Below are 26,881 nucleotides of genomic sequence, written 5' to 3'. Positions count from 1 at the left end.
CTGGCTTTCAATAAACAGTTTATTTGTGAGTCAGGTAATTTACTTCCATTGTCTTTATTCTTTGTGGACATGGCTATATGGTAGAAATAACTGAAGATGCAGAAGTTAGAATGGTTGAATAATATGGCAGGGTAGAGAGAAGGCCGGATCCTAACTCACCTTTATGCTACTGGATAGCTCTTTTCCCCACATGGCTAGAGTCTTTTCTGGTGGCAGAAGTAACCAAAGCCATTGAGTCCTCTCGTCAAGTCTGTCTGTTTGTCCCTCCACTAGTACCAGCAGAAGAGCAGTAGCCAGGTGAACATACCTGATAGAGTTCCGATGGTTGCTCATTAACAGAAGCAGGGAAAGGGGGCAGCTCTGGCTGCCTCTGGGAGTGGCTCATGTGATGTATCGAGTCACTTTTGGTGATCTGTGAGAAATGGGAACAAAGCCACTCTTTAGGAATTAGGAAAGATTTCCAAATCTTTAGGTTGGCAAGGAGTAGAGATCCCCAAGAAAGGGTTTAGGGACAGAGTTCTGCCCACTAAACACCCTTCTCACCCTCATCCATGGTGTAGGTTTCATTTTTAAATTAGTAGTTTGTCTTTCCTCCAGTGTCCTTGGCTACCCCTCTATGAGCAAATTAATAGATATTTTTCCCCTGGGAAGACCCCAAGTTCCTGATCCTGGGTCATGATTCAAGGGGTTAACTTTAAAAATTGGACTCTTGGGATCCCTGGGTGGCGCAGCGGTTTAGCGCCTGCCTTTGGCCCAGGGCGCGATTCTGGAGACCTAGGATCGAATCCCACGTCGGGCTCCCGGTGCATGGAGCCTGCTTCTCCCTCTGCCTGTGTCTCTGCCTCTCTCTCTCTCTCTCTCTCTGTGTGACTATCATAAATAAATAAAAATTAAAAAAAAATAAAAAATAAAAATTGGACTCTTAAAAAAATAAAAAATAAAAAAAAATTAGACTCTTGCCTTTCACAAATACACAATTCCAAATTGAAGTCTGCTTATGCAGGGGCACTGTACTTTTTGTGTGTTTAACACACACATGAGCAACTGTCTATGCTTCTTGTACAAAATATATATATCACTTAAACAGTGTAGGTGTCTGAGTCTACCATTCCATTCAGTGAGTGTGCACTTAGGGATAACCCTCAGGTAGGGGTGAACTTGTGGCTCCCATGGTCACTCTCAGTTCCCAGGCCCCTCTCCTGAGCAGACCTGAAAGTGACTGCAGTATTGAAGGATTCTCTGTGTGTTTCTGTCCTAGGACGCAGCCCCTATATGCACAACAACTGTTTATCTGGGGCTGTGATAGAGAAAGTGCCTTTGGTCCCATCATAGAGGAAACCTCTGAGGCTGGATTTATTGAGAGATGTTACTCCACAGCACTTTAAAGATGGTGTATGGGATTTTCAAGGGCAATTTTGACTATGAATTTTCACCTCAGGCAATGACTTTTGACTGAATTCTGTAAAATGAGACATTACTGGATTGATTTGACTTACTTGGGTCAGCAACTTATGTCATGAAGGTTAACTGGCAGGGGGTAGCAAATAGGGGGTATATGAAGCAGATGTTAGCCACCCTCTTTCCCTAACCAACTGCTCACTGATGATTCAACCTCAGAAAATAATAACAATATCATTATTCCAAGTTATTTTGCTTTAGGCACTGTTCAACCTTATGAGAGTTTTTTATACCCATGTCTGACGTGAAGAAATAAAACTCAGAGAATATAGGTAACACATCCCAGCCACATAGAGGAGCTTTTAAATACACATGACTCTGCATCCGAACACATGGGAAACAGCAAGTATCACTAACATGGCAAATTACTTTAGGAAGGTGGTGGTGTTGTTTTAAGATTTTAATTTATTCACAAGAGACACAGAGACAGAGGCAGAGACACAAGCAGAGGAAGAAGCAGGCACCCCATAGGGAGCCTGATGTGGGACTCAATCCCAGGAGGCCGGGATCACTACCTGAGCCAAAGGCAGATGCCCAACCACTGAGCCACTCAGGTACCCCAGGAAGGTGTTGATTTTAAAAGTAAACAAAAACATGTAAACCCATAAACAAAGATGCACAGCAAGCCAGAGATCTTTGAAAACATACAACAGGCCCACTTATCTAATGGTCTAATGTAGCTATTTTCAAAAATTGGGGCACATCAGATTCACCAACAAAACTTCATTAAAATAGGGTTGCTTGGGCTTGCAACTCAAGGTTGCATCTTGAGTTTAAACAAGATGAGTTTGAGATCCATAGAACTAGTTGTTTTTAGCTTAAAGAATTCACTTAGTTGATTTAAATAATTGTGTCTGTCTCTTTGCCCTTGACCTCAATTTCAGGGATCTAAGAATTGATCATTTATCTCCAACATGATTTTTGCTACTGAATTTAATATCAGAGGGCACCTGGCAGGCTCAGTCAGTTGAGCATCTGTGTCTTGGTTTTGGCTCAGGTCATGATTTTAAGGGTGGTGAGACTGAGCCTTGTGTCAGGCTCCATGCTCAGTGAGGAGTCTGCAGGAAGATTCTCTCCCTCTACCCTTCTCCTACTCATGTGCATGTACGTGTGTGCATATTCTCTCTCTCAAAATAAATTTTAAAAAATTAATCTCAGATCTATACCAATCATTTGAACAAAATGAGAGAACTCTGGCATTAGCCTGAAAGGAACCTGGTTATGCAAAGGAGGTACCACACCATCTGGGGTAGATTCTGGCAACAGTACTTTCAGCACCATGAAGTTGTTTATGATTTCCTTCAGGACCTTAAATGTACAACATACACTGATTGATAAATTATGGCTGCCTGGTTTTTGTCTTTGCAAGCAAGGAGGTTTTGTGGTCAGTGGAAATCTTTCCCTTAGCCTAGCTTTTAAATCTGTTTCAAATAAAAATCTTCATTAAAAGAGCAATAAACACACATCACAAATTTCAGACATCTTGAGTAAGTAACAACAAAAATGGTAATGAGTCGGTAACATCCATATTCAGGAGGTGCCTTGGCCTTTATGCTTCTGCTCATGGTTGGAATAAACCTGGTATCAGCCCTGACACCTACTGAGAAGTTACTCTTGTGACCAAAAGAAGTAGAACACAGCCCTAGTGGATGGACATCATTGCCTCTTCTCCCATTTCGTGCTGTACATTAGCCTGATCCCAGCCCTAGCTCCAGGGAAGTGCATGTGACACAGGTCTGGCCAATCAGGGGACTCCATCCTCCTAGACACAGTGATCTCTAGGGACAGGCATGTGACCTACACTGGGCTGATCAGTCTTTCTGACTTTCACCAGACCTATAGAGAAAGAGGCACTCTCAACAGTCATCTTTGCTTTATGTGGGAATAAAGCTTTCCTTAAAAATAAAGTCAACAATGGAAGGAAGCAAAACTCCCAGAGGGTGAAAGACAGACTCCCAGTGACATCGGCTTAATCTGGATTTAATCTGGACTTCTTGGTTATTTGAGCTCATAGATTCCTTTTTGAGTTTGGATTTAATCTGGACTTCTTGGTTATTTGAGCTCATAGATTTAATCTGGACTTTTTGGTTATTTGAGCTCATAGATTCCTTTTTGAGTTTGAGCCAGATTGAATTAAATTCATGCTCCTCCATAAGAAGAGATAGTCATCCAAAGGGCAGATACAGAGGCAGCTGAATATCATACAAAGAGATAAGCCATTCTTGGGAAAATAAAGAAAAGCAAAACAACATTTTGCAAGAAAGCCAACATTAAGAATTTTATAGAACGTGATAGAAGCATAACCTTTGAAGAACAAATGAAATTTTAGCTAGTTCATGGACACAGACTGACTTATATACACAGAACCATAAATACCCTGAGAACATTTCCGGGCATGGGTCAGGAACACATGAGATAGGCATAGGATCAGCAGATCCAGAAATCAATTCCAGAACAGAACAAAGAGACTTTTCTTGACCATATCTGGCTAAGAATTCTCTGTGGCATCTTCAAGGGGAAAGAGTGATTTTTGTAAGAACTATTCAGTATGCAAAGTGGTTCATTAATACTATTAACATGTAAGTGTTTTCTCTGATAAACTGCAGGGAGTTTTCACTTCAGAGGGTGGATTCAGCCATTACTAACAAATCCAATTTAATTTCATAAAGTTTCCATTTAAAATGCTCCTCTAGGCACTTTAGTATATGGCAACCTAGTGGATCTTGGCTTTTAAAACCAAGATTTTGACACCTAGAGTGGATAGAATTATTACTTTTACAGAGGGCTGATTTTCGACTACACATGATGTTTGCACATCCTTCTTGGAGGCCATTGCTAAATCCTCACCTGAGGACCTGCTGTAACAGAATCACTCTGTTCTAAGTTAAAAATATAGATTTGGGGACCCCACTCCAACCCTTCTGGATCAGACCCTTTGGGAGTGAGGCTAACTATGTTTTCAAGATGCTGTCTAGGATATTCTGATGTACACCCAGTGTTGGGAATTTTTGGATGGAAAAGATCATCTAATGATCTAATGGGAAGGAAGGGAAAGGAACAACAGGTGTCTATTTCTAAAATTTTCATAGCAAAACCTTAAGATGTTCAAAAGCCTAATTCAGCCAAAAGCATATTTCAAAGCAAAAACATAAAAATGTGGTGAACACACTTGCTCAGTCAAGTCTACAGCAATTAGGCTAAGATTGAAACATCCCCTTTTTGCCTACTCCCCAATTCCCTACATGTTGAAAATATAGGTAAAAAAAAAAATAGTACATCTTAAAATTCACACCTACCTTCTGAGATGAGCAACCCATGTCACTCATGTTGTCCATTCTAATTGGGGATGATCCTCTCCTACCAGTGGCTCTGAAGTTCACACTTCTTTATAGCATAATGATGGGGACGATACAGAAAATGGAACTTTCTCAACGTTCTGAAAGCTCTGTTCACAGGGCTGCCTCTCTGAGGTCATAGACTTCAGCCCCCCAAGGAGTTCTCTGATAGAAGAAGAAAGAAGGGAAGCTCAAGTATGTTTTGGGGTTCTGTTGGGCTTTTCTCCTCTGGTTCCAGCACCTCCTGCTCTGGCCACTTTCCCTTCCGCTGAGCAGCTCCTTTCTTGGAACTTTTCCGGAACACATGAAGTTCACTGTAGAAGAAAAACTGAAGCAGAGTTACATATTAATACAGAGAAGAGGGAAGAAACACCCCACTAAACAATACCCCAGCAGCCTAACTCTTCTTTCTCCTCCTCTTTGGGCTCTTTTTAACATTGGAGGTACTTGCATGCTCCAAGCCCTGGCGCCTGTAACCAGGCTTCAGCGTCTGTTGCTAAGGAAGGAGGGGCCTCAGCTGTGCCCAGATACAAGATACAAGACGGGGCTTGACTCAGCTAGTGTCTTCCTTTGCTGGAGGCCTGGCTGCGCAGCAGAAATTGCTGATGACAGAAGAGAAGATGAGAGGGTGCTTAGCAGTGATCTGGGAATGTAGAGGTGAATGGCAATAAAAGATGGTGCCTTTGGTAAAGTCTAAATGCAAATAGCATGGTGGTTAAATTCTTGAGCTGGACACAGCTGGGTTCTGATCCCACCCTTCCCATTAATTAGCTTGTGGCTTGAGCAAGTTGCTAAATCTCTTTAAGTGTCCTTTTTATTTTTTATATTTTTATTAAAAAATGTTTTTAATTTAAATTAAAAATTTTAAAAGATTTTATTTATTTGAAAGAGAGAGAGAGAGTGATAGTGAGAGAGAGAGAGAGCAAGAGGGGTAGAGGCAGAGGGAAAGGGAGAAGCAGACTCCCACCAAGCAGGGAGCCTGACACGGGGCTCCATCCCCAGACTCAGATTATGATTTGAGCTGAAGGTAGACACTTAACTGACTGAGTCACCCAGATGCCCTTAAATTTAAAATCAATTAACATATAGTGTATTATTAAATTCAGAGATAGAGTTCAGTGATTCATGAGTTGCATATAACACCCAGTGCTCACTATATCACATGCTCTCCATATTGCCCATCACCCAGTTGCCTCATCCCCCCACCTACCCCTCCACATTTCTCTCTTCATTAATGGCAATACAACAGCTACTTTTCTTTTTTTTTTTTAAGATTTTATTTATTTATTCATGAGAGACAGAGAGAGAGGCACAGGCACAGGAAGAGGGAGAAGCAGGCTCCATTCCATGCAGAGAGCCTGGCGTGGGACTCGATCCCCGGTCTCCAGGACCACACCTTGGGCTGAAGGCGGTGTCAAACCTCTGAGCCACCCGGGTTGCCCCACTTGGTTACTTTTAAAGGTTCTGTCAAAACCAAGTTAGACTTATTGAGCTCTTTTGGGGTGCCATGCTTGCATATCTGTTTTTTTATTCAATTTTCCCCAAACCTCCCATGTTGTTCCCATTTTATGGATGAGAAAATGAAAACTGAGAAACATATATGACTTTCCCAAGTTGATCTGACTCATAAGAAGCAGTGATACAAGTTGAAGCCTGTCTTTATGATCCCCAGGGTCCAGTACTCTTTCCACAAAGGACCTGTTCAGAACACAAACACTTCTGAGATCCTTACCATAAGCACTGCACAGCACAAAGTATTTCCATTTCTCCTTTTTCTTACTTTTTCCTTAACTTTGGGCTCTCCATACTTTCAAATAACTTTGTGGTTCCTCATCTCTTATATTTGTACTCTCTATCATCAGGCATATATGTAGAGGTTGCTTTTGGGCAAATACGCTTGACCAATGGACTGTAGACAGGGCCCACAGTGACCCCCGGGCTGAGTTCACATAGTCCCATCAGGTAACCTACCTCAAAATATCCACAGGCCCTAAGTGACCAATGGGCTACTTACAACCAGGCACAGATACTGAAAAAGGTAGAATTCGGTGCATCCCCATACCTTCTCACCTTCCCTCTTTAAAAACAGCCCCCACCCACTGCTTCATTGCAGACGGCCTTTACTTTGATGTCCTGCCCACCTCTCAAGTTCTGTCTTCTTTTTTCTGCCTCAAGTGAATCCTTTCAAGGCCTGCACCACTGGCTTCCACCGGATAGTCACCCCACATTTGGGGACCTCTATCCAATCAGACAGATAACCACATTTAGATGCCACAATAAATACAGTTTCAAATAGTATCTGGAATAAATGAATGAGTGACAGGGTTTGAAACTTTGGTTTAGACAGAAATGAGGTTATTACCAGACGTCCTATAATGGGGCATGAAGCCTAATGTCCCATAAAACCCAGCAGCTGTAATTCAACAAAGTGAATTAGTAGAAAGGAACTGGTAGGATGCTAATGAGCCTCATGACCCTGTGGGTGAATAGGAGACATGCTTCCATTGAAAGCTAGTGTACTATGAGTCTACCTATGTTCAAAAACATCAAAACAATGATTATGGCTTTCATATTGAGCTATACTATCTGCTGGCACTGTGCTAAGCACTTAATGAGCATCATCTTTCCAAATCTACTCAACAACCCAGAAAATGAATACAATTATTATCCCAAATTTTATGCTGAAGAAACAGACACAGTCACTGGGCTCGGTCAGTGCCAAAGTTGGGATTTCAACCTGGCTGGCTATGGAATATGTTCCCTAGCTTTAATCAAAAATCTACATATGGTCTAAAGAAAGACTGAAAGTAAACAAGATATCTACTAAGGAGAATGAAAATACATGTCCCCCCACTCCCACCCCTGGCCACCTTATCTGCACCAGAATCACCTGACTTAACTTTCTGTTTGATAATTCCTAAGACGGATGCAGGCTTCAAGTCCTTCAATCCTTCAACTCCAAGTACACAGGGTTGCCAGATAAAACACAGGATGCCCAGTAAAATTAGAATTTCAGGTAAACAACAAACAATTATTTTAAACTTAAGTATTCGCTATTTGGGACACAGTTATATTAAAAAGTTATCTTCACTTTAAATTGAGTGTCCTGGATTTTTATTTGCTAAATCTGGCAATTTGGGGAGAAGAGGTCAGCTAGAGTCTGGGTTGTTCCCATTTCTGTGATATTAACAGCTTAGGGTTTCAATGTGTGGCTGGGGAAATTTTCACACATTTCTTATTCAGAGCCCCCTGGCAGGCCTTCTCTCTCTTTCTTTCTTTCTTTCTTTCTTTCTTTCTTTCTTTCTTTCTTTCTTTCTTTCTTTCTTCTCTTTCTTTCTTTCTTTCTTTCTTTCTTTCTTTTTTCCTTTTTCTTTTTTAAGATTTTTATTTATTTATTCATGAGAGACACACACACAGAGGCAGAGACAGGCAGAGGGAGAAGCAGGCTTCTCGTAGGGAGCCCAATGTGGGACTTGACTCCTGGACCAGGATCAAGACCAGAGCCAAAGGCAGATGCTCAGCTGCTGAGCCATCCAGGTGTCCCTTGCAGGACTTTTCTAAGACCTGAAATGGTCTCAGAAACGGGCTCAGCCAGAGTAAGTTAGCTTTGAAAAGCATAGAAGAGGCTGCACATAGCTTTATTTTACTGACCCATCAATAGTCGTCATGAGCCAAGTCCTAATGATATGGAGACAGCTAAGATCCCAGCCATCCGGAAATACATAATATGGAGAAGGCAGCCAACACACAAGGAAAAAGCAAAATCTGGCTGTCCCTACAATGACAGAGGTCTGTGGTCAGGGGAATTAGAGGATTCACAAAGGCACCCCTAGATGGCACCCTTGAACAAAAATCCCAAGGAAGGCCCCAATTCAGCTTTTCAAAGCAATGCCCACCAGGGAATGACAGTTGTAATGTTTTGTTCTAAAGGAAAAAAAAAAAAAGTCAACATTTTCTTAGGTGGGGCATCCACCATACTGCAGCAGAACAAAGTGCATGAAGCCATGTAGGATTGCCTGAAACTTAAGAATTTAGGGATACTTACCTGTCCATGTCCTATTTCCACCATTAGCTGCCCTTTTCTTGGCTGTTGTGAAGTTAGATGGGATCCTGTAGCTTCTTTTTATCATTACTGCCCCCACGTTTATTTCTTTACCCACCAGCCTGTTTATTTCTAGAGATACTATTTGGTAGAAGACTGTACCATCGAATCTTTTTGAGTTCCTCCTATACTCCAGATAGGTACTAACTTCTTTACAGCTCTTCTTGCACCTGACCTCACTAAAACCCTGTGACTGTTTCCCAGGCTGCTATTGCTGCAGGTCACAGAGGAAAGGAAGGTCCATCTAGGTCCCTGGATGGATAAGGCCTGAGAACTCTGCAGTAGCAGGCCAAAGCTCAGGCCTGTCATTTTACAGATGAAGCCCAGGCCCAGAGAGGTCACTCACCCAAGGTCACACGGTAAGAGCCAGCCCTGAGATGAGAGCCCAGGACTGTCGGAACCCCCTCCCTCAGACCCTGGTCTTTACCAGTACCTCTATGGCAGTGGTTCTTAACAGAAACTGTGCCCTGTCACAGGATATTTGGCAATGTTTGGGGACATTTTTTTGGTTGTCACAAGTGGGAGGAAGGGGATTACTACTGGCATCTAGTGGGTCGAGGCCAGGGACACTGATAAAAAGTCAGCACAAGGATGCCCCCTCAGTACAAAATTTTCCTGCCCAAAATGTCAATAGCGCTGCCCTTGGAGAAACCCTACTCTATGGGCCAGGATTTGGGGCCAGGGAACATGTGCCTGGCTCTGACGTGGAACCAAGGGCCTTGGGTTTAGACTTTTTCAATTATAAAACGTGGAAATGATAACCTAACCCATCTTTATGGCTCTCGCTGGTTCGTGGCACCTGCGTGAGTCGTAGTAGCTAAAACTTGCCAGTCAGGCCGTACCTCATCGCTGGATGTCCTGGCCTCCAGGATTGCTTCCAGGAGAGGTGGTTCAGGTGTAGGTATTTAGGCAGGGGACGCCCTAAGACGCTGTGCAAGCCGTGCTCAGAGGCCAAGTGCACCTGTCTCGGCGGTGGCCTGTGCACGCTCACTCCAAGCCGAGAGTGTAGGGCAGGCCTCATTTTCCTCAGCTGTATATTATTGAGGGCCTGTCAGGGTTGTTGTAAAATGCTGAGGCGGAGAGCGCGCTGTGTGGAGCTCGCGGCCGGAGGCCTCGCGGCAGCTTCGCGGTCTTCCTCGGGAGGTGGGCGGGGAGAGCCGAGCCCTGAGGGGCGGGGGAAGAGGCGGGGTCAGGGCGGCGGGGGCGTGGTCAGGGCGTGGAGGGGCGGGGCCAGAGACGTGAGGGGGCGGGGCGAGGGCGGAGGACGGCGGCAGCCTGGGTGGGGCAGGAAACAGGCGCCAGCTCCCGCCTGTGCGCACTAGAGTTCCTCCCTCTAACGTCTCTCCCTGCTCCTCTTCCTCCTCCCCCCACCGCGCTTCTGTGCCTCCGCCTGCAGACCCTGGCTGGACAGCGCGGCCGCCAGGACCGGTGAGACTCGCATCTCGGATGCTAGGGTGCAACGTGCCCGGGCTGGCTAGGTCACCTCGCGGGGAGGGGCATACGAAGCGGCTCGGGGGCATGGGTTGAGAGGGTCTCCTGCGCTGTCCGCAGTTTAGTGAAAAGGAATGTCTCACCCTTCGGAGCCCCCAAGACGGGCTGGGAACACACGCACTTCTTCACACCCACCACTAGATTTGGTAAAAGGGTTGCCAGCGCATCCCACCCCACCCCCCGAGACCTTGTCCCTTCTTGGGAAACCTGGCGGGGGAGTCTCCAAACCCTCTCCCCGAGATTCATGAATATGGGTGCCCTCCTTCCCGCAGGTCTCTCTTCTCTACCGACACCGCGGAGAGGGGCTCTCCAGGGAACAAAGGTGGATTCTTCTCCCCCACGTTAATGACCGGGTACTCCACTCCCCCGTGAACGCCCCTTTCTTAGCCTCTGTGCTCTCTCGCGTGCGGACCCTCCCCGTCTGCACCTGCCTCTCTTTCTCTTCCCCTCTGCGCAAGGATCCCTAGAAGCTGGGCGCCTGCTCCGCCTAGCGTCTTCGAGGGTTGACCGACTGTAAGCAGATGGGGAGGGGGCGGCCTGGGGCGGCCCGAGGCGCCCAGCTTTCCTTTCCCCCAACCGGAGATGCACCCCCTCTCCCTTCCAGCTGAAACGCTGGGGTTGGCCGTTAGCTCTGGGAGGGGCTGGAATGCAAGAGCCGCGGGTCGGATTGGCCAGTGGTCTTTTGGGTCAGCCTGGAGGGCCCGGGAGAAGGCAAGGAACTTGTGAGCCGCGCTGGGGATCCCAGGTTGCCCTCCGCTCCAGAGACTTCTCAGTGCCTGGGAGTTCCCTCTGTAGAGTGGCTGGGGATTGGAAGCCAGGTGGATGTATTTGATGGCTGTGGCCCATGACATTCTACCCATGCTCGTTACCATCGGACTCCCCAAACCGGTCTGGGTGGCCCTTGGGTTCCCTAGACCTCTGGAGACCGGTAATGGGAGCTGGGCTTGTTTCTGTCTGCTGCAGAGATGAGAGTAGGAGAGCTGAGTCCTGGGAACATCCCAAATACGAGATGTGTGCCAGTTGGATCTTCAAAGATCCAAAGGTTTCCTGTTTCACAAACGGAGCTGTAGGAAAGGCTCTCTAGCTGGAGTGACGAAAACGTACTTTAAGTTGCATTTTAGACCCTCTAGGTATTGGTAAAGTAACTTTCTCCCCTTAACTCACATAATTACCGTGTGGTATAAGTCAATATGGTAAACAGGTGTCAGCATCACTTAGTTAATTTTGATCACTATAACAGAATCCTTGAGGCTCTTCTTTTTTTTTTTTTTTTAAGATTTTATTTATTCATGAGAGACAGAAAGAGGCAGAGACACAGGCAGAGGGGGTAGAAGCAGGCTCCATGCAGGGAGCCTGGTATGGGACTCGATCCTGGAACCCCAGGATCACTTGCTTGGCTGAAGGCAGGTTCTCAACCTCTGAGCCACCCAGGCATCCCTTTTTTTTCTTTTTACTATCAGTAGTAAGGAGGTCATTTATAAGGGTGAAATTGTGTCTAGCCCTACAGTTCTGGGAAATAAAAAATGAGAATGATATATTTGTTGATATTTAAAATCCAACAAGGTTGAAAAAGAGATCTTAAACAAATTGGTTTTGTAGTCACATGACTTAGGACAGTCCTGGAAATTAAAGGCTGTTGAGTCACAGTGTATAATTGTGGCTAGGTCTGCCCTTGAGACACCTCTCCTGTTAAGAGGACACTTACAAGTCAACAGAGAATGATTTATGGTGCTATAAGGTTGGAAGCCAACCTGTTTAGTGTGGGTAGTCAATAAAGAAGTTGGCCACCATCACTGTTAAAGGTTTTTGGTGGGGGGTGGGGGGAGGCAATGAGGGGCTTGAAATAGTGTATTCAGCTTTCTTGCTTCTATATTCTTTGTAGCAGTTTGTCAGACTGAAAAAATAAGCCCCCAGAGATAATACCATTAACATTTAGGTATTATATGATCTATATCCTTCTAGGTCTTTTATTTTACTATGGAATATAGACATAAAATACATATATTTATGTAACAATATAGGATATCTTAAAAATTTTTTTCACTTATCATGAATGTGTTTTCATGTCACTAACTAGATGTCCACATTATCAACAACTATGTAATACATTTTATGAACTTATCATTATTTAACCAATTTCCTACTGATACACAGCTTCTTTCCAATGTTTTGCTGTTTATTATATATTACACATAGAATTGCACTGTACATCCTTTTTGTATGTTTTGATACACCTATTTGATTATTTCCTTCAGATTACTGAAAAATACATTGTTGAAGGTATGTGTGCTTAGAAATTCTGATATTGCCAAGCTACCCTTCACCTGCACACCTACCATCAATGTGTGAGGATAGTAGAAGCTTTTGTTGAACTAGCTAGGTGAATATTATACTAATGGTTCAAGATTCTTTTTGTTTCACCAGTGACAGCAAGAGACTGGGTGACATGAGAGATTCAACTGTGCCCTGCCCGGGACAGCTTACTGATAGAAGAATTGATCTCTAAAGAGACTGGGCATTGGTTTCAGGATGGCAAAAGAGGATCCTCCGAGTACCTCAAAGGACTTGCAGGAGCTGCAGAAGAAGCTGTCTTTGCTGGTAGAGTCCATCCAGAATAACTCAAAGGTCAGTTTACAATCAGACTGTGTAATGGAAAATCCCCAAATAACAGCAGCTTAAACACCATGAAAGTTATTCTCTCTGAAGTAGAAGAAATTTGGAGGTAGATCAGGAATCTCTGTAATTCACCACTTTGCCATGTGTAAATTGTGATCTTCAAACTCATTGTCCAAGATGGCTGCTAAAGCATTAGCCATTATATTCACATTCCAGGCAATAAGAATGGAGGAGGAAGGGAAGAAAGTCTTAATGAGCCATGTCTAATTTAGTCTGCTCAACTGCTGAGCCACCCAGGAGTCCCCTACTTTAAGATTTGAGTCCAGTTTTCTGCGAGAAACCTAGTGTCCAATAGAAGTATGATATGAGCCACATAGATAATTTAAAATTTTTCTAGTAGCCACATTTAAAATGTAAAAAGCAGGTGACGTTAATTTTAATAATGTATTTTATTTATCTAAATATCATTTCAATACGTAATCATAAAAAATTATTAATGAAAATAGTATGAAGATGTTCTGCATTCTTTTTTGTAGTAAGTCTTCAAAATCCTAGTGTGTATTTTATTAACACTTAATAGCACATTTCCATTTGAATTAGCCACTTTTCAAGTGTTTAGTAGCCATTTGGTGGCAATGGGGCTTGAGATAGTATATTCTGCTTTCTTGAATTTTTTTCTTTCTTCTATAAGTCATTCAGCATTTTGTCAGGGAAAATAACAGCTCTCAGAGATAATATTAACATTTTGCTGTTTTCCCTCTAGACGTTTTTTCCTATACAATATACTCATAAAATACGTATGTGTATGTAACAAAATGAACTGGTTTGTGATCTGTTTTTTTGTATTAGCACGGTTCCCCTTGGGTATATTTGAAGAGACACCACTTTGCAGTCTAGAGCAATATACTCTATAGAGATCTTTCCTGGACTCATCCCAAAATGCCTCTGGCCCTCTTTGTGAATTTAGCAAGCTATTTTTAAATTGGCCAAGCAGCTTTCTAGTCAACAGGCTGAGACTCTTGTTATTAAAAGTTAGCTTAGTAAGAAAGGCCCTCCTACTCATCCTACATGTGCATTTGGTTCTTATTATATGTGTTAGTTATGTTCTATGAGGTCACCTCAAACAACAAAATAGCAACTACTGAGCAATTTCTCCTAGGGGACCTATAAGATTAGATTCTGGCAAATTTCTAGTCACAACATTTTCATCAACTGATAAATATATAAACTGTTGTATGTGTATTTATGCTTAAAGACAACTTATTTAGTATATGTTGTTGGTTCATTAATGTTAAACTCATGGCCAATAGCACTATAGCTCTTGCCTGAATGAAGCTTATCTAACACATTTTCTCTTAAGGTGGATCCCTACCCTTCTTACACTTAAGAACACTAGAGAGTACTTCTTGCATTTAATTTTTAAATTTTTTTAAAAGATTTATTTATTCATGAGAGACACAGACTGAGAGAGGGAGGCAGAGACATAGGCAGAGGGAAAAGCAGGCTCCTCTGTCCTTAAGCCCGATGAGCCCGATGTGGGACTCAATCCCAGATCCTGGGATCACGACCTGAGCTGAAGGCAGGCACCCAACTAGGGAGCCACCCAGGCGTCCCACTTCTTGCATTTTAAATGGTGAAATTACCAATAATAATAAAAAAAAAACCATGAAATGTGAGGAAAAGTGGTACTAAATATACCTTGGAAGGACAGTTGTTTTAAAGAGCTGAAATAAGAGCATTGCCTAGTTTGACCTCAGCTGGGAACATGTGTCAGGTGACTTAAATTTTTCCATGCTCTATACATATTCTCGAAAGCACCACAAATGTGAATTTTGTGGTCACAAATAAATTTTGGTGAGTAGGTGAATTTGCAAATATAGAACCTGCAAATAATAGAGATTGATGGTGAATTGATTAACCCTGATTGCTTTCTATATGCCAAGCATGTGTTAGGCCTTTGGCATGTCTTATTTAATGTTCATGTCTACATTCTGAGGTAGACATTTCAAAGTGTATGGATACTTTGCACTTGCCATCATTGCCAGTGATTTTAAATAATCCTGATGCCTCCATACTTCTCTCCTCTGGTAGCAAGGGTCTTTTGCATTCCGATACCAGGGAATTGCCTTGTCTCCTGAATAGTTTCAGATGGAGCCTTTCTGTCCTTAAATACTGGCTGCATTACTTTGGAACCTACCATACTCTTGTGCATTTTAAAATAAATTGCCTTTTTCTGACCTTGGGTGGAGTTGCTTAGGACATTGAATCTCTATCACCCCTTCTCTAAAATAAGCAATGCCAGGCTCATTGGTTTGTTATGAGAATAATCTCAGAAGTGGCTCAAGAAGGCTATAGCACAGAGCCTGGCTCCTAATGGTGCTAGCCTGTCCCAGGCTGGTGTTCCTGAGTTCTTCAGCACAGCACTCTGCCTGTAAAACCCAGTTCGGATGACCTGTGCCTATTTCCAGGATAGGGATGGAAAATTGCAGTTCATGTTACTGAGTAATAAGCTGTCCCACTTTCCATCCTCCCATTGTATCCCTACCTGTTGCCATGAGAATGAGAAATTAATTGCTATGCTCTAATTCCCTGGATTTAAATAATGTTCCTCGTTATCTGCCTCTGAGCATTGAAGGGAGAAATAAATGAGGAAATACACTGAAATCATTTAAAACAGTGCTTGGCCCCTGAGTGTTTAATGAATGTCCTCTGTTATTAGGTGTGACTGAATCATATCCTCCCCTTCTGTGACAGACTGGCCTGAGCAGGGCCATCCTTCCTGTGGGAAGATAATTGCTGGACTTAACTGCATCTTAAATGGTCTCTCTGTATATCTGAATGACTTTCTATTTTTTGATTGTAGGGCCCAGACTCAGAACAGGTTAAGAGAAAAATAGATTCCCTAGGGTCTGGAAGAAGTACAGTCTTGGTTTTCTCCTTTTGGATCCCCATGCCTTACTGTCCCCAAGTCCTATTGATTTTTCCTTTGTCATTCCACTTTTGTATTACCATCATTTCACCATCAGTGTCTCCTGCCTGACTTCCTGCAAATCCTCATAATTGCTTTTTGCACATAACTGCTGGGTTCATATTTCTTAAATTGGCCCTTTGATTATATCATAGTCCTGTTCAAGTGCCAGCAGTTTGCTTCCTGTTTTTTTTCTAGATAAAGTTTAAACGAGTGCTTTACAAGGGAAATACTATGCAACCCTTGTATAGAATTTAAAGTTTGCTAGTAGTCATATTAAAAAGCATTAAAGAGATGTGAAATTAATTTTAGTAATATATTTTATATAACCCAGTATATCTAAAATAATACAATTTCAACTTGTAATAATATAAAAAATTAGTGATTAGTTTACATGTTTTTTTTTTTTTAAAGATTTTATTTATTTATTCATAGAGATGCAGAGAGAGAGAGAGGCAGAGACACAGGCAGAGGGAGAAGCAGGCTCCATGCAGAGAGCCCGACGTGGGACTCGATCCAGGGTCTCCAGGATCACACCCTGGGCTGCAGGCGGCACTAAACCGCTGCACCACCGGGGCTGCCCAGTTTACATGTTTTAATACACTTAGTGCATGTCTCAATTCTGATACTAAGTTTCCACTGAAAGCACTTGATCTCTATTCAGATTTGATAAACTGTATGTTTGAAAAATTTATTAGTAATATACCTTATTTGAAATGTAATTAAAAATATTCCAGTGATTGCAACATATATCAGTTTTTAAATTCAAATTAAATTAAGAATGTAGTTCACCAGTCATACTAGACATATTTCAGGTATGCAGTGGCCATAGGGGCTACTGTGCTGGATGGTCTGCATGTAAACTCATAGGTCTGGCCTTCTAGCGTTTAAGCCTCATCTGCTCCCCTCTGCAGTTACTAGGTCTCTTGATTCAAAGGATCCTAGAGAATAGTTCAGATGCTGCCTGGGTGGTTTTACTAAGAATACACGTGGACTAGAGCTGGAAAGCAATCAAGATAGCTCCAGGGACCAGCCCCACTCCTGTGACCCCTCGTCTCTCATCTTTAACTACCTTAACAGGAGAGTCTTACTGGGTCCTGATTATCAGAGCTTGGCATTCCTAGTATAGTCATCTCTGGCTAGAGAAGTTGAATAGCCAAGTCTGGTAGCTCTTCTCCAATAGGAGTAGCTAGAGGCAGTATAGCCAGTGGGCATTGTGGCATGTTTTGTGCCCTGACTGGAAGTGGACTTGGTCATGCCTAGAGATTCTCCTAAGGAGGCAACCCTGAAGCCCTAGGACCAATGGCAGGTTTTCTTGAAATAGACAGCCCTTTCTGGTTAAGCAATATGAACCCTGCACTTTGATCACCATCATCTTGAACTACAAAACCCTGTCTTCCCGCTTGTCCAGATTCCCACCATTGGAGTCATGAGGCACCTATTTTGTCTAGCTGTTCCTATGATCACTGTAGCTTGATTTTCCTCTTCATTTCAGCTGCTGGCCTATAAGGCCTTAAGGAATGAGACCTGGGAAGGTTTTGATGAGGAAAAGTTCTGCATTGATGGAAACTCTAGAGGGAACTAACACGTCAGTAGTGAGGCAAGAGAGAATGGGGCTTAATGAGAGGAGGAAGCCCATCCTTCTGGAATTTCTAGGGCCAGCTCTGCATTAAAGCAGCCCTCCCCCATTGAGCCAGATCCAGAAACTCTTCTGCCTGATGAGTGAAGATAGCTTGTTGATTAACATAGCATAAGCTGACAGTAGTCCTGGAGCTATGGCCTGACTGTGGTATCCATGGTGACATAAAAGCATTTTTTCCTGACAAGGTGGCAGCAATTGCAAGCATTTGACATTTAGAGTGAAAAGATTCAGCTTCAAATGCCTAGATTTTGCCACTTGGAAACTGTGACTCTAGGGAAGTCCCATTGCCTCTCAGACTTTAATGCATGTCCAAGTCACCTGGGAATCTCATTAAAAACCAGCATCTGATTTAGCAGGTCTGGGGCAGGGCTTGAGCTACTGTAGTTCTAACAAGCTCCCAGGTGATGCCAAGTAGCTCAGACTTAACATCTCTGTGCCTCAGTGGCCTCAAGTATGAAACCTCAGTTGTGAAGTAGGAGATAAATTGTACATTACATCCATGCACAGACATGCTGAGGGTCTCTTGAGGAGGTGTGTGTTAAGTTGTAGAGCCATGGCCAGGTCTATCCTGTCAAAAACTTGAGGTTGGGTGGGACCTTCAAATTTGCCACCTGTCTACAGCTGCCTTACATTATTGTCAGGGTGACTCATGTCTTGGGAGGATTGTTAGTGTTGACTTGTTATGTTTCTTACAAGCCATCCAACTTGACAGCCTCTGGTTATACTGCAGCTCAAGTGGATCCATCAACCTGGCATTTCGGATATGACATTCAATCCTGGCTGGTTCTCTTTTGCCTACAGGTGGTTGCCTTTATGAAGTCTCTGGTGGGTCAATACCTGGACAGGCATCCTTTTCTGGCCCTCAGTGTGCTGGTGTTTGTTGCCATGTCAGCCGTTCCTGTTGGGTTCTTCCTCCTCATCGTGGTGCTTACCTCCCTGGCTGCTTTTGTGGGGGTCATTTTACTGGAAGGTATCCTGCTCATCTATTCACTCCCTTGGAAAATGATTCAGTTGGAAGCACAGTATTTATTGAGTACCTGTCACTCTTATCAAATGCACTTGTTCTTGAAAAGATCACAGTGACCAAGGCAGATTATCAGAATAGTTAAAAGATGGACCTTGTGGAGTCCACATTAAAATCTCCACCAATGTGGTTTTGGACAAGTTATTTACCCTCTCTGAGCTGTAAGCTCCTCATATGTAAACTGGGGAAATAATAATACAGTCTCAAAAGGTTGTTGTAAGGATTGAAACTTAGAGCCCCATAAAATATGGGCACAGAGTGGCTTCTGCATGAATGGTAACAGAATCCAATTATTCCACAGCTTGTTATTGAACACCTGTTGCATGCCAGGTGCTTGGCTAAGTACTAGTGTTTCTCCTTCTCCACCTTTCCTCCTGAAGTCACACTGCCAACTATCACCTTCTCCCTTTGTTGCTAAGATAAAATTACTGAGAAGGCAGATCTGATTGGCTTAGTTTACCTTTTTTTTTTTTTAAAGATTTTATTAATTCATGAGAGACAGAGAGAGGCAGAGACACAGGCAGAGAGAGAAGCAGGCTCCCTGTTGGAAGCCAGATGTGGGACTCGATCCCAGGACTCTGGGATCATGACCTGAGCCAGAGGCAGACACTCAAGCACTGAGCCATCCAGGCATCCCGGTTTACCTTTTCATATCGGATCACAAACTACAGGATGCTGGCCATAGAGCTGGTTGCCATTGGGTCAGGCAGTCACCTCTGGTTTATCCTATGGCTTTCCAGAGCTAAGAGCACCCAGAGTTGCTTCCCTCCCCAGGGGATAGGCAATTCCCTATGGATAAGGCAATTTATCACTGAAGGAGTTGGTAGGCATCCTAGGCAGATGAGCAGAATACAGCTAGGCATAGTAGCTGTTGAGTAAATATTGATGTAGATGGATGGATATAAGAATGGGTGGAGGAATGAATGAGTAATATAGCAAAAGTAAATTTAGAAGAAGGGAGCCACTTTTGGTGGTGTCATGCAAAGCTTTACAGAGGACAGGATTTAAAGACATGGAACAATTTCTGTTTCCTTTGGAGAAGGAAAGATTTTCTAACATACACAGCCTTTAGAACAGAAGTCTGGAACTTGAGTGTGCATAAGTCTTACTTGTTTTTTGAAAATGCAGACTTTTAGGCCTCATTCAGAGATTGTTAATGAGTAGTTCTGGAGTGGGGTCCAGAAATCAGAGTTTTTTCACAAGCCTTCCAGAGGCATCTGATTCTGATAACAGTGGTTGTCAGCCACACTTTGAAAAACACGGACCCATGATTTTGTAAATCTTTGTTAAAAAAAAGCAGCACATCCATTTATATTCTCTGGTTTACTTCCTTTTAGGGTTTATCCCTGAAATTACATCACTGTAGCCAAAAGGATGGAGTTCTGAGCTATTTGACCCCTCCCAAGGCAAGGAAAAGGATGTTTGCCTTGCAGTGAGGCCCACTCGGGTGGTTAGATTACCTCCTTTTTAAGTGATGCTGGAAATTTGGATATTGATGGGAGATCTCACTTAAGAAATCTGAATTAAGTGTCACAAACACAGTGGCCTGGGGTCTGGCAGCTTTCAACTTGTTTTAGCTGAATGCTTCCTGTAACTATGCTCTCCTCTAGGACTGGTCATCTCAGTGGGCGGCCTCTCACTGCTGTGTGTCCTCTGTGGTTTGAGCTTTGTATCACTCATCATGTCAGGGACAATCATAGTGTCCTACATCGTGGTCTCCAGCCTTGTCAACTACTGGTTTCCTCCCAGGTAAATACATGTTAATTCAGTAATTTAATTTTTACCATTTGGAGGATTTTCACAAATATTACCCTAATGCTAGTTGGATGTCTAGAAGTAAAATTGTGAGAGGCAGGTGTTCCTTATCGTTTCCCACACACATCAGGTATCAAATGAGAATTTACAATGGAGCTTCAAACAAAATTGCTGTCATCATCCACCACACCCAATTACTCATTTTGTTGTCATGGCAATGATGTTACATTTACACAGATTCAAAATACAATGTTTTTTGTGGGGAGGCAACAAGAATAATGAGCTACCATTCTACTCCACATACACGCATCTCCAGATGATACAGGGGCCCATGAACCTGCTATTTACCAAGGTCTGTTTCCATCATCTTTGCTCTTCAGCGTGTGTCTCACCATACTGAGAGTGAATCCATACTGTTTGGCGGTATGGATTTTGTTCTACAATATGGTTCCTAAATGCCAGCTACACTTTGGCTGGAGCCTCAGCTGAAGGAACAGTGATCTGTTTAAATGCTGGAGGGAAAACCAGCTGTGTCAGAATTACTTTAAGACCATGTGTTTGTCTATAATGAGCCGCCCTCCTAAGGGATTTTTAGAGATGATTTTTTTAAATGCTTGATTTTTATCTTTTTCTCTTTGTCGAATTTAGAATCTAAGTCTCAAGTGGAATGTGACTCCATTATGCTTCCTTTAGGCTCTTGCTTAATTGATGATAGTGGCTAAAACCCATCAAGTACTTGTTCTGTGCCAGGCACTCTGTTAATGCATTTTCCAGGCCTTTAGCTCATGTAATCCTCACAACCACCCTATGAGGCAGGTCCTAGCTCCATTCTGTGACAAGGGAAATGAAACCAAGTCCCAAAGCAAAATGTGGCAAAGAAAGGACGTACACGGAGGTCAGTGAACTCCAAAGCGTCTTAACCAAGGTACCAAATGACTCCAAAATAGGAATCAGCAGATAATTTCTGTAAGGGGCCAGATGATAAATATTTTAGACTTTGTGGGCCATGTGATCTATATTGCAAATCCTCAACCCTGCTGCTGTAGCCAAAAAGCAACATAGATAATAAGAAAACAAGTGAGCATGGATGTGTTCCAATTATTTACAACCACAGACAGCAGGCTGGATTTGGCCCAAGGAATTTGCCAATCCTTGCTCTAAAAGAACCAAGGTCTGTTTACCAAGGTGCAGTGCCCTGTTTTCTCAGCTCCCATATAAACCTGCAAGAAGGACCTTGGGAATGTTCATTGGTCAGCCTAACTCTGGTGTATGCCATAGTTTTACACAGTGGGGTGTCATTGTTGGCAAAGATAATTGAAATTAAAAGATAACCCACAGATCCAGTTAATATCAATAATGCTATGTACCTTCTTAGATTCTTCAGAAACACACCATCACAGACACTAAAAAAGACCAATATTTCTTCCTTTTTCCCCCCTACCTCCCTTTTTTTGAAGATATCATGAAACAGTTAATTGGAATCAGAAGATAAGGGTCTGAATCCCAGCTCTACCATTTTTTAGCTGTGTGATCTTGAAAAAGTTGCTTAACTTCTCAGCTCTCAGTTTTCTTTCACTGGTAAAATAGGGTCACTCCAACAATCAGGGGATTGTGGTGAGGACATAGCAGACAGAGAAAATACATTATCAAAATTAGAATGGGGAAAGGGGCCATAATACCTATTCCTAACTCAGTTATTTTAGCCTCTTGTGCCCTCAGTTTCCTCATCTGTAAAATAGGTGTGGCCTTAAATCTGATGTGGTTGCAAGAAGCAGCTAAAAATAAACCAACAAAGAATGTCATATATTCAGCTTTGTGCACTCTCAACATTAAAGCTCTTTAAAGAGGCCCTAGAGCTAACCATTTCTTCTTGTTACCAAACAGACTTTTGACACAACAAAACTCCAGTGGCAACTGTCAGCTGGCTATGAAGTCCGCAGACTTAGAGGGGCTCTACCAGGAATAACCAGCCCAGCGGAGCCAGAGCTTTTTCCAAGCACCTCTCGAAGGCTGTGGATCATACTCAGCCCTTGGGATTATGACTCAGAAGGGGGGCGGGAGGTGGTTAAGCACTCCTCGGAAGCATCCTCTAACTTCTTCATTTATGCATAGGAGCGGGGGGGGGGGGGGGGGGGGGGGGGGGGAGGGATTTGGATTTGGGGAGCTCATTGCGCTTGCATGAGTCCTGGGGTTCTGTTGGCTGGCCTTCCCTCACATGAGAATTAATTGAGAACTGCAGTGGCTCAGCAGTTCCTCCTGCCTTTCACTCCTCCTCCATGTGCAGACTTGACCTTGGCCCAATTGTGAGCCCCTGCAGCCTGGCTGCTTGACCCTGGAGGCTCAGATCTTGTGTCCAAGCACCCACTTTGGGGGCAACTGTGGATTTCTTTTCTTTTTTTTCTTTCCTTCAGAAAGGAGAGGGGCTGTTTATTTTTCACTTATTTGAAGCAAAGTGGGGAAAAGTAATCCAAAACAGAGCAATCTCTTCTGCCTTATTAGCTTTTTATCAGAAAAACCAGCAATATTTGGCAATAATGCCCTCTCAGACAAAGTTAAAAAACCGAGTCCAAAGTTAACTTTAGCCAAGGGCACTTTTGAAAAAGTCTAAAGATACAGTTTCTATGTTGAGTACTGTTAAGTGCTGTTACTCTTTAAAATATTTGCACTTGATAGTTTTTGTATTGTTTAGAGAACTTAGCTTAAGCCATTTCTATAAAAAGTCCAATGAAAATGCTAAAGGACTACACAAGCTTTTAAAATCCAGTGGGATTTCTACTTCAGTGGTCTGTGGCATTTTATTAAATATTTATTAGATGAGCTTTTTTTTTCTTCACCCCTGAGACATCAGACCCACTTTTTCCTTCTCTGTTGATTTCATGGCAGATCCCAGGTAATAGGGCTGATGATAAGACACTCCACCTAAAGTGGCTTTAAAAAGGGGGGAAGGGAGCAGAAGAGGGGAGTTCATTTCACTCAACTAAAAAGCCAGGGTGTAGATTTTCAGGCACTGCTGGATCCAGAGACTCAAGTGGCATCTTGAGGCATCTCTCCCCCTTCATCCCTCAGCATTGCTTTCTTCGTGTGAGCTGTTTTTCCAGGCAGGTCCTGCATATGTGGAGGCCCCAGCAGCTCTGGCTTTATGTCAGCCCCATGGTTAGTACTCTGCATCTGCAGTGATGAGGAAGCTGCCTCACCCACCAGCACCTGCAGATATTCTGACTTTGGGGCTGATTGCACAGACTTGGGTCATGTGAACAACCCTGACCCAATCAGTGACCAGGAGGGTAGACTATGCTGATGGAGCAGGGATGGGCCATAAGTCAATGCTTTAGTAACCAGGGGATGTTTTAGGTCAACCCCATTGGTTTCACGTAGGGTGGGGTGCATACTCCCAAAGGAATATGAGAAGGAGAGGAAATATTTGCTGAGCAGACAAAATAAAAACCTGCTACTTGCATCAGTAGGACATAAAGGCTTTAATCTGGAAACTTCTGAGTCCCATGAAGGCCATGCCTGTCCCTAAAGGTGGCTTTACCTCTTAAAGAACAAGAACTGCCTGTTCCTGCCAGTATATGGAGTATTAATACTTGGTATTTATTAAACATTTCTTTTCTTCATGTAAATGTTTGCTCTCATCCGTCTATGCTACCTCCCAGCTGGGTAGTAATGAAAAAATGAAAAGGTCCCTGGCCTCCTGAAGTTTATTTTCTAACACAAGAATCACTTAAGAAGTCTATTAACTGTTGCTGTATAACAGTTTACCACAAACTATAGACTTAACATATGTTATGTCACATTTTTAGTGTGTGAGGAGTCCTGGCTTAGTTGGGTCCTTTCAAGACTACAAGTGCTGTATTGCTGGGGCTGGGTTTTCATTTGAGGCTCAACTGGGGAGGGATCCACATCCAAGCCCACATGGTCATTGGCAGCATCCAGTTCCTTGTAGGCTTTGTGGCACCCCACATTTGGCAGCTTGCATCTTTAAAGCCACCGAGAGAGAAATTCTCTTAGCAAGGCAGACATTACTTTCTTATGTAGTATAATCATGTATATGTAATCCCATATATCTTGTCACTTCCACCATATTCTGTGGGTTAGAAGCAATCACAGGTCTTAGCCACACTTGAGAGGAAGGATCACACAAAGGCATGTATACTAGAGGTCAGAATCATGGGCTTCCCCTACCACGGTCTACCTGCTACAACAAGTAAACAAAATATTGGATTGTGATAAGCATATCAAAGAAAGTAAAAGGGCGATAAATAGCCAGGGGAGGCCACTTTTGTCACAGCAAACAAGGATCTCTTCTCTGAACCAAAGATTGAGAAGTTACTGCCATGCCAAGAGCTGGGGGTGGGTATTCCAAGCAGGGAGCACAGGGACACAGAGACCCAAAGATTGGAAAAGAAATGATGTCAGTGTGGCTGGGCCTGGTAAGCAATGAGTAGATGAAAAAGAGACGGGAGCCCATCATGCAGGGCCCCACAGAGTAAGAAATTTACACCAAAGAGCAAAGGGAAGACAATGCATTTTAGAGGGACATAATCAGACTTGGTTTTTAAAGATAACTCCGTGGCCAATGGATCAGGAGATGAAGGCCAGTTAGGTCTGCAGAGGATGGTTGTGGCACCACACCGGGATGGGGGTGATGGAGATATTCCTCATTTGGAGAGCTAGCAGCATTTGGTGATGGATGGCATGTGGGTGATGAAGGAAAGGGTAACATAGGATGGCACCTAAATTTTTTTAACTTGAGCCAATGGGTAGATACACTATTTTCTGAAATGGGGGATGGATGAATATTCAAAAGTCTTTGCCTGTGTTAAGTCAGATATGCCTTTTTAACACCAATAGGATGTGTGAAGTAGGCAGTTGGCTTAGAGTGTAAGCCTGGGCTGGGGATACGAGATTTGGAAGTATTTTCCATGCTGAGAGCTTTACATAGCCATTTTATGGAATGCATTCCTAGAAGTAGCCAAGAGATGGTTTTAAAACATATTTTGGATTTCATAAACATCCTTGCTTCAAACCCTGCAACATGCAAGGTGCTTTCCCACTATACTTGGGTAAGACCCATCACAAGCTGCCCCTGCTGGCTTCTCATTTTTTTAATATCCATTAGCCTCGGGATTTTAGAAGTGAGACTAAGGTTTAGAAGCAGAACTGACTCACGAATTCTGCCAAGAAACATGGCACTTAAATCATGGCTTTGCAATTCAAATTATCACGTTGCCTGGAGCCCAAGGCCTTTGCTGATCAAACAAAGTAAAATAACGTACAGAACCTAGCAGAGCGCTTGCCGCAGAATAAGCCTATAAAGCATAGTTGTCAAAACGCACCACACACCGTCCTTTAAAACAGTGGAATGGAATGAGTAAAAGGCCTCTTGTTAGCCACGCCTGGTGGAATGTTAGGACTCACTGATTATTCAAAAGGTGGCTTGCCTTTTAGGCATAGTTCAATGTGTGGCTCATTTGGAAAGGTAATTTATCCTTGGAGCATGGAAGCTGTGACTTCACACAGCTGGAACGTTAATTTATCTGCCTAGGTGTCTGCTTTTGCCATGTGTTGGGCACTATCTTAAACCCTCTACAAACCAATACACATTTTTAGCCAGTCCTCACTCCCACCCATTTTAGAGATGAAGAAGCTGGAAGATTGAGAGGCTAAGTTGTCAAGTGCACACAGAAACAAGGGAGATTCAAGCCTAGTTTGCCTGACTGCCAAATCCACCCTTGTACCCAGCATGCGGTTCAATGTCAACTCCTCCACCTGCCTTTGAGGCCTTCTGAAATTTGGCCCTAATATATAATGCCCTAATATATGCCCTAATATATACTGTCTGTAGCAGTACCCATAACCTTTGCTGCTGTGTCAAATAACTCCAGGGATGGCCAGTTTCATGAAATGGAATGTGAATGGTTGGCTGCCCCAAGAGTCGTCCCCACAGAAGTACCATTTCAGAGCTCCTGCGTGGCTCAGTCAGTTGGGCATCTGCCTTCAGCTCAGGTCATGATCCCGGGGTCCTGGGATTAAGCCCCACGTTGGGCTCCTTGCTCAGGGTGGGAGCCTGCTTCTCCCTCTGCCTCTGCCTGGGGCTCCCCCAGCTTGTACTCTGTCAGATAGATAGATAGATAGATAGATAGATAGATAGATAGATAGATAGATAGATAGATAGCTTTAAAGGAGAAGTACCATTTCAACTACTACCTATGTGTGGCTTCTGTTGTCTGCTCTGCATAGAACAGGAGATTCAGGGGTGTCTGGCTAACTCAGGAGAGCATGCCACTGTGGATCTCGGGGTTGTGAGTTTGAGTCCCACATTGGATGTAGGGACTACTTAAAAAATAACGAAGTCTTTAAAAAACAAAAGAACAGGAGATTTAGCCCAGAAGTTGCAACATTCTGGCAAAGGCATGTGAGTTATCACAAGAGGGTTGAGGATAAATTAGAGTACTTTCACGTAGGTTTTGCTGTGTTTCCTTGCGCA

At 43.3% G+C, this 26,881-nt stretch overlaps 2 protein-coding genes across 13 annotated transcripts in view; one reads left to right on the top strand and one right to left on the bottom strand.

The window, feature by feature from the left end:
- Window positions 1-10,045, bottom strand: part of DNAH3 (dynein axonemal heavy chain 3) — a 171,473-nt gene extending 161,428 nt beyond the window's left edge. For 7 of the 8 annotated variants that reach the window (XM_049111320.1, XM_049111321.1, XM_049111322.1 and 4 more), the window contains exons 1-3: window positions 9,738-10,045; window positions 4,755-5,121; window positions 308-412 (exon numbers count right to left, since the gene is read on the bottom strand). In XM_049111320.1, the coding sequence (XP_048967277.1) occupies window positions 308-412; window positions 4,755-4,793 (144 nt within the window). In that variant the 5' untranslated portion in view covers window positions 4,794-5,121; window positions 9,738-10,045. The remainder of the gene's footprint in view (window positions 1-307; window positions 413-4,754; window positions 5,122-9,737) is intronic. The other variant, XM_025416293.3, reaches the window with a different exon arrangement.
- Window positions 10,046-10,150: 105 nt separating this feature from the next.
- LDAF1 (lipid droplet assembly factor 1) lies at window positions 10,151-24,014 on the top strand. 5 transcript variants are annotated; one of them, XM_025416289.3, is made up of 6 exons: window positions 10,151-10,323; window positions 10,659-10,708; window positions 12,811-13,011; window positions 18,414-18,582; window positions 20,247-20,385; window positions 22,276-24,014. In XM_025416289.3, exons 3-6 carry the CDS (start codon window positions 12,916-12,918, stop codon window positions 22,355-22,357), a joined length of 486 nt encoding a protein of 161 aa, XP_025272074.1. In that variant the 5' UTR covers window positions 10,151-10,323; window positions 10,659-10,708; window positions 12,811-12,915; the 3' UTR covers window positions 22,358-24,014. The 5 variants fall into 5 exon arrangements, with proteins under 5 accessions (XP_025272074.1, XP_025272073.1, XP_048967276.1 ...); XM_025416288.3 differs by having other exon boundaries at window positions 10,659-10,739; XM_049111319.1 differs by having other exon boundaries at window positions 10,659-10,899.
- Window positions 24,015-26,881: the final 2,867 nt, after the last annotated feature.

Source organism: Canis lupus, chromosome 6 (assembly GCF_003254725.2).
Source record: "Canis lupus dingo isolate Sandy chromosome 6, ASM325472v2, whole genome shotgun sequence".
NCBI lineage: Eukaryota > Metazoa > Chordata > Mammalia > Carnivora > Canidae > Canis > Canis lupus.
This window is presented reverse-complemented; position numbering and strand designations above follow the sequence as displayed.

What these genes read in the sequence shown, in the direction of transcription:
- LDAF1 (XM_025416287.3), top strand. Translation starts at nt 12,916, where the DNA reads ATGGCAAAAGAGGATCCTCCGAGTACCTCAAAGGACTTGCAGGAGCTG. An exon ending in GGGGGTCATTTTACTGGAAG is followed by an intron (nt 18,583 to 20,246) that starts GTATCCTGCTCA and finishes GCTCTCCTCTAG; the next exon opens with GACTGGTCATCTCAGTGGGC. An exon ending in AACTACTGGTTTCCTCCCAG is followed by an intron (nt 20,386 to 22,275) that starts GTAAATACATGT and finishes GTTACCAAACAG; the next exon opens with ACTTTTGACACAACAAAACT.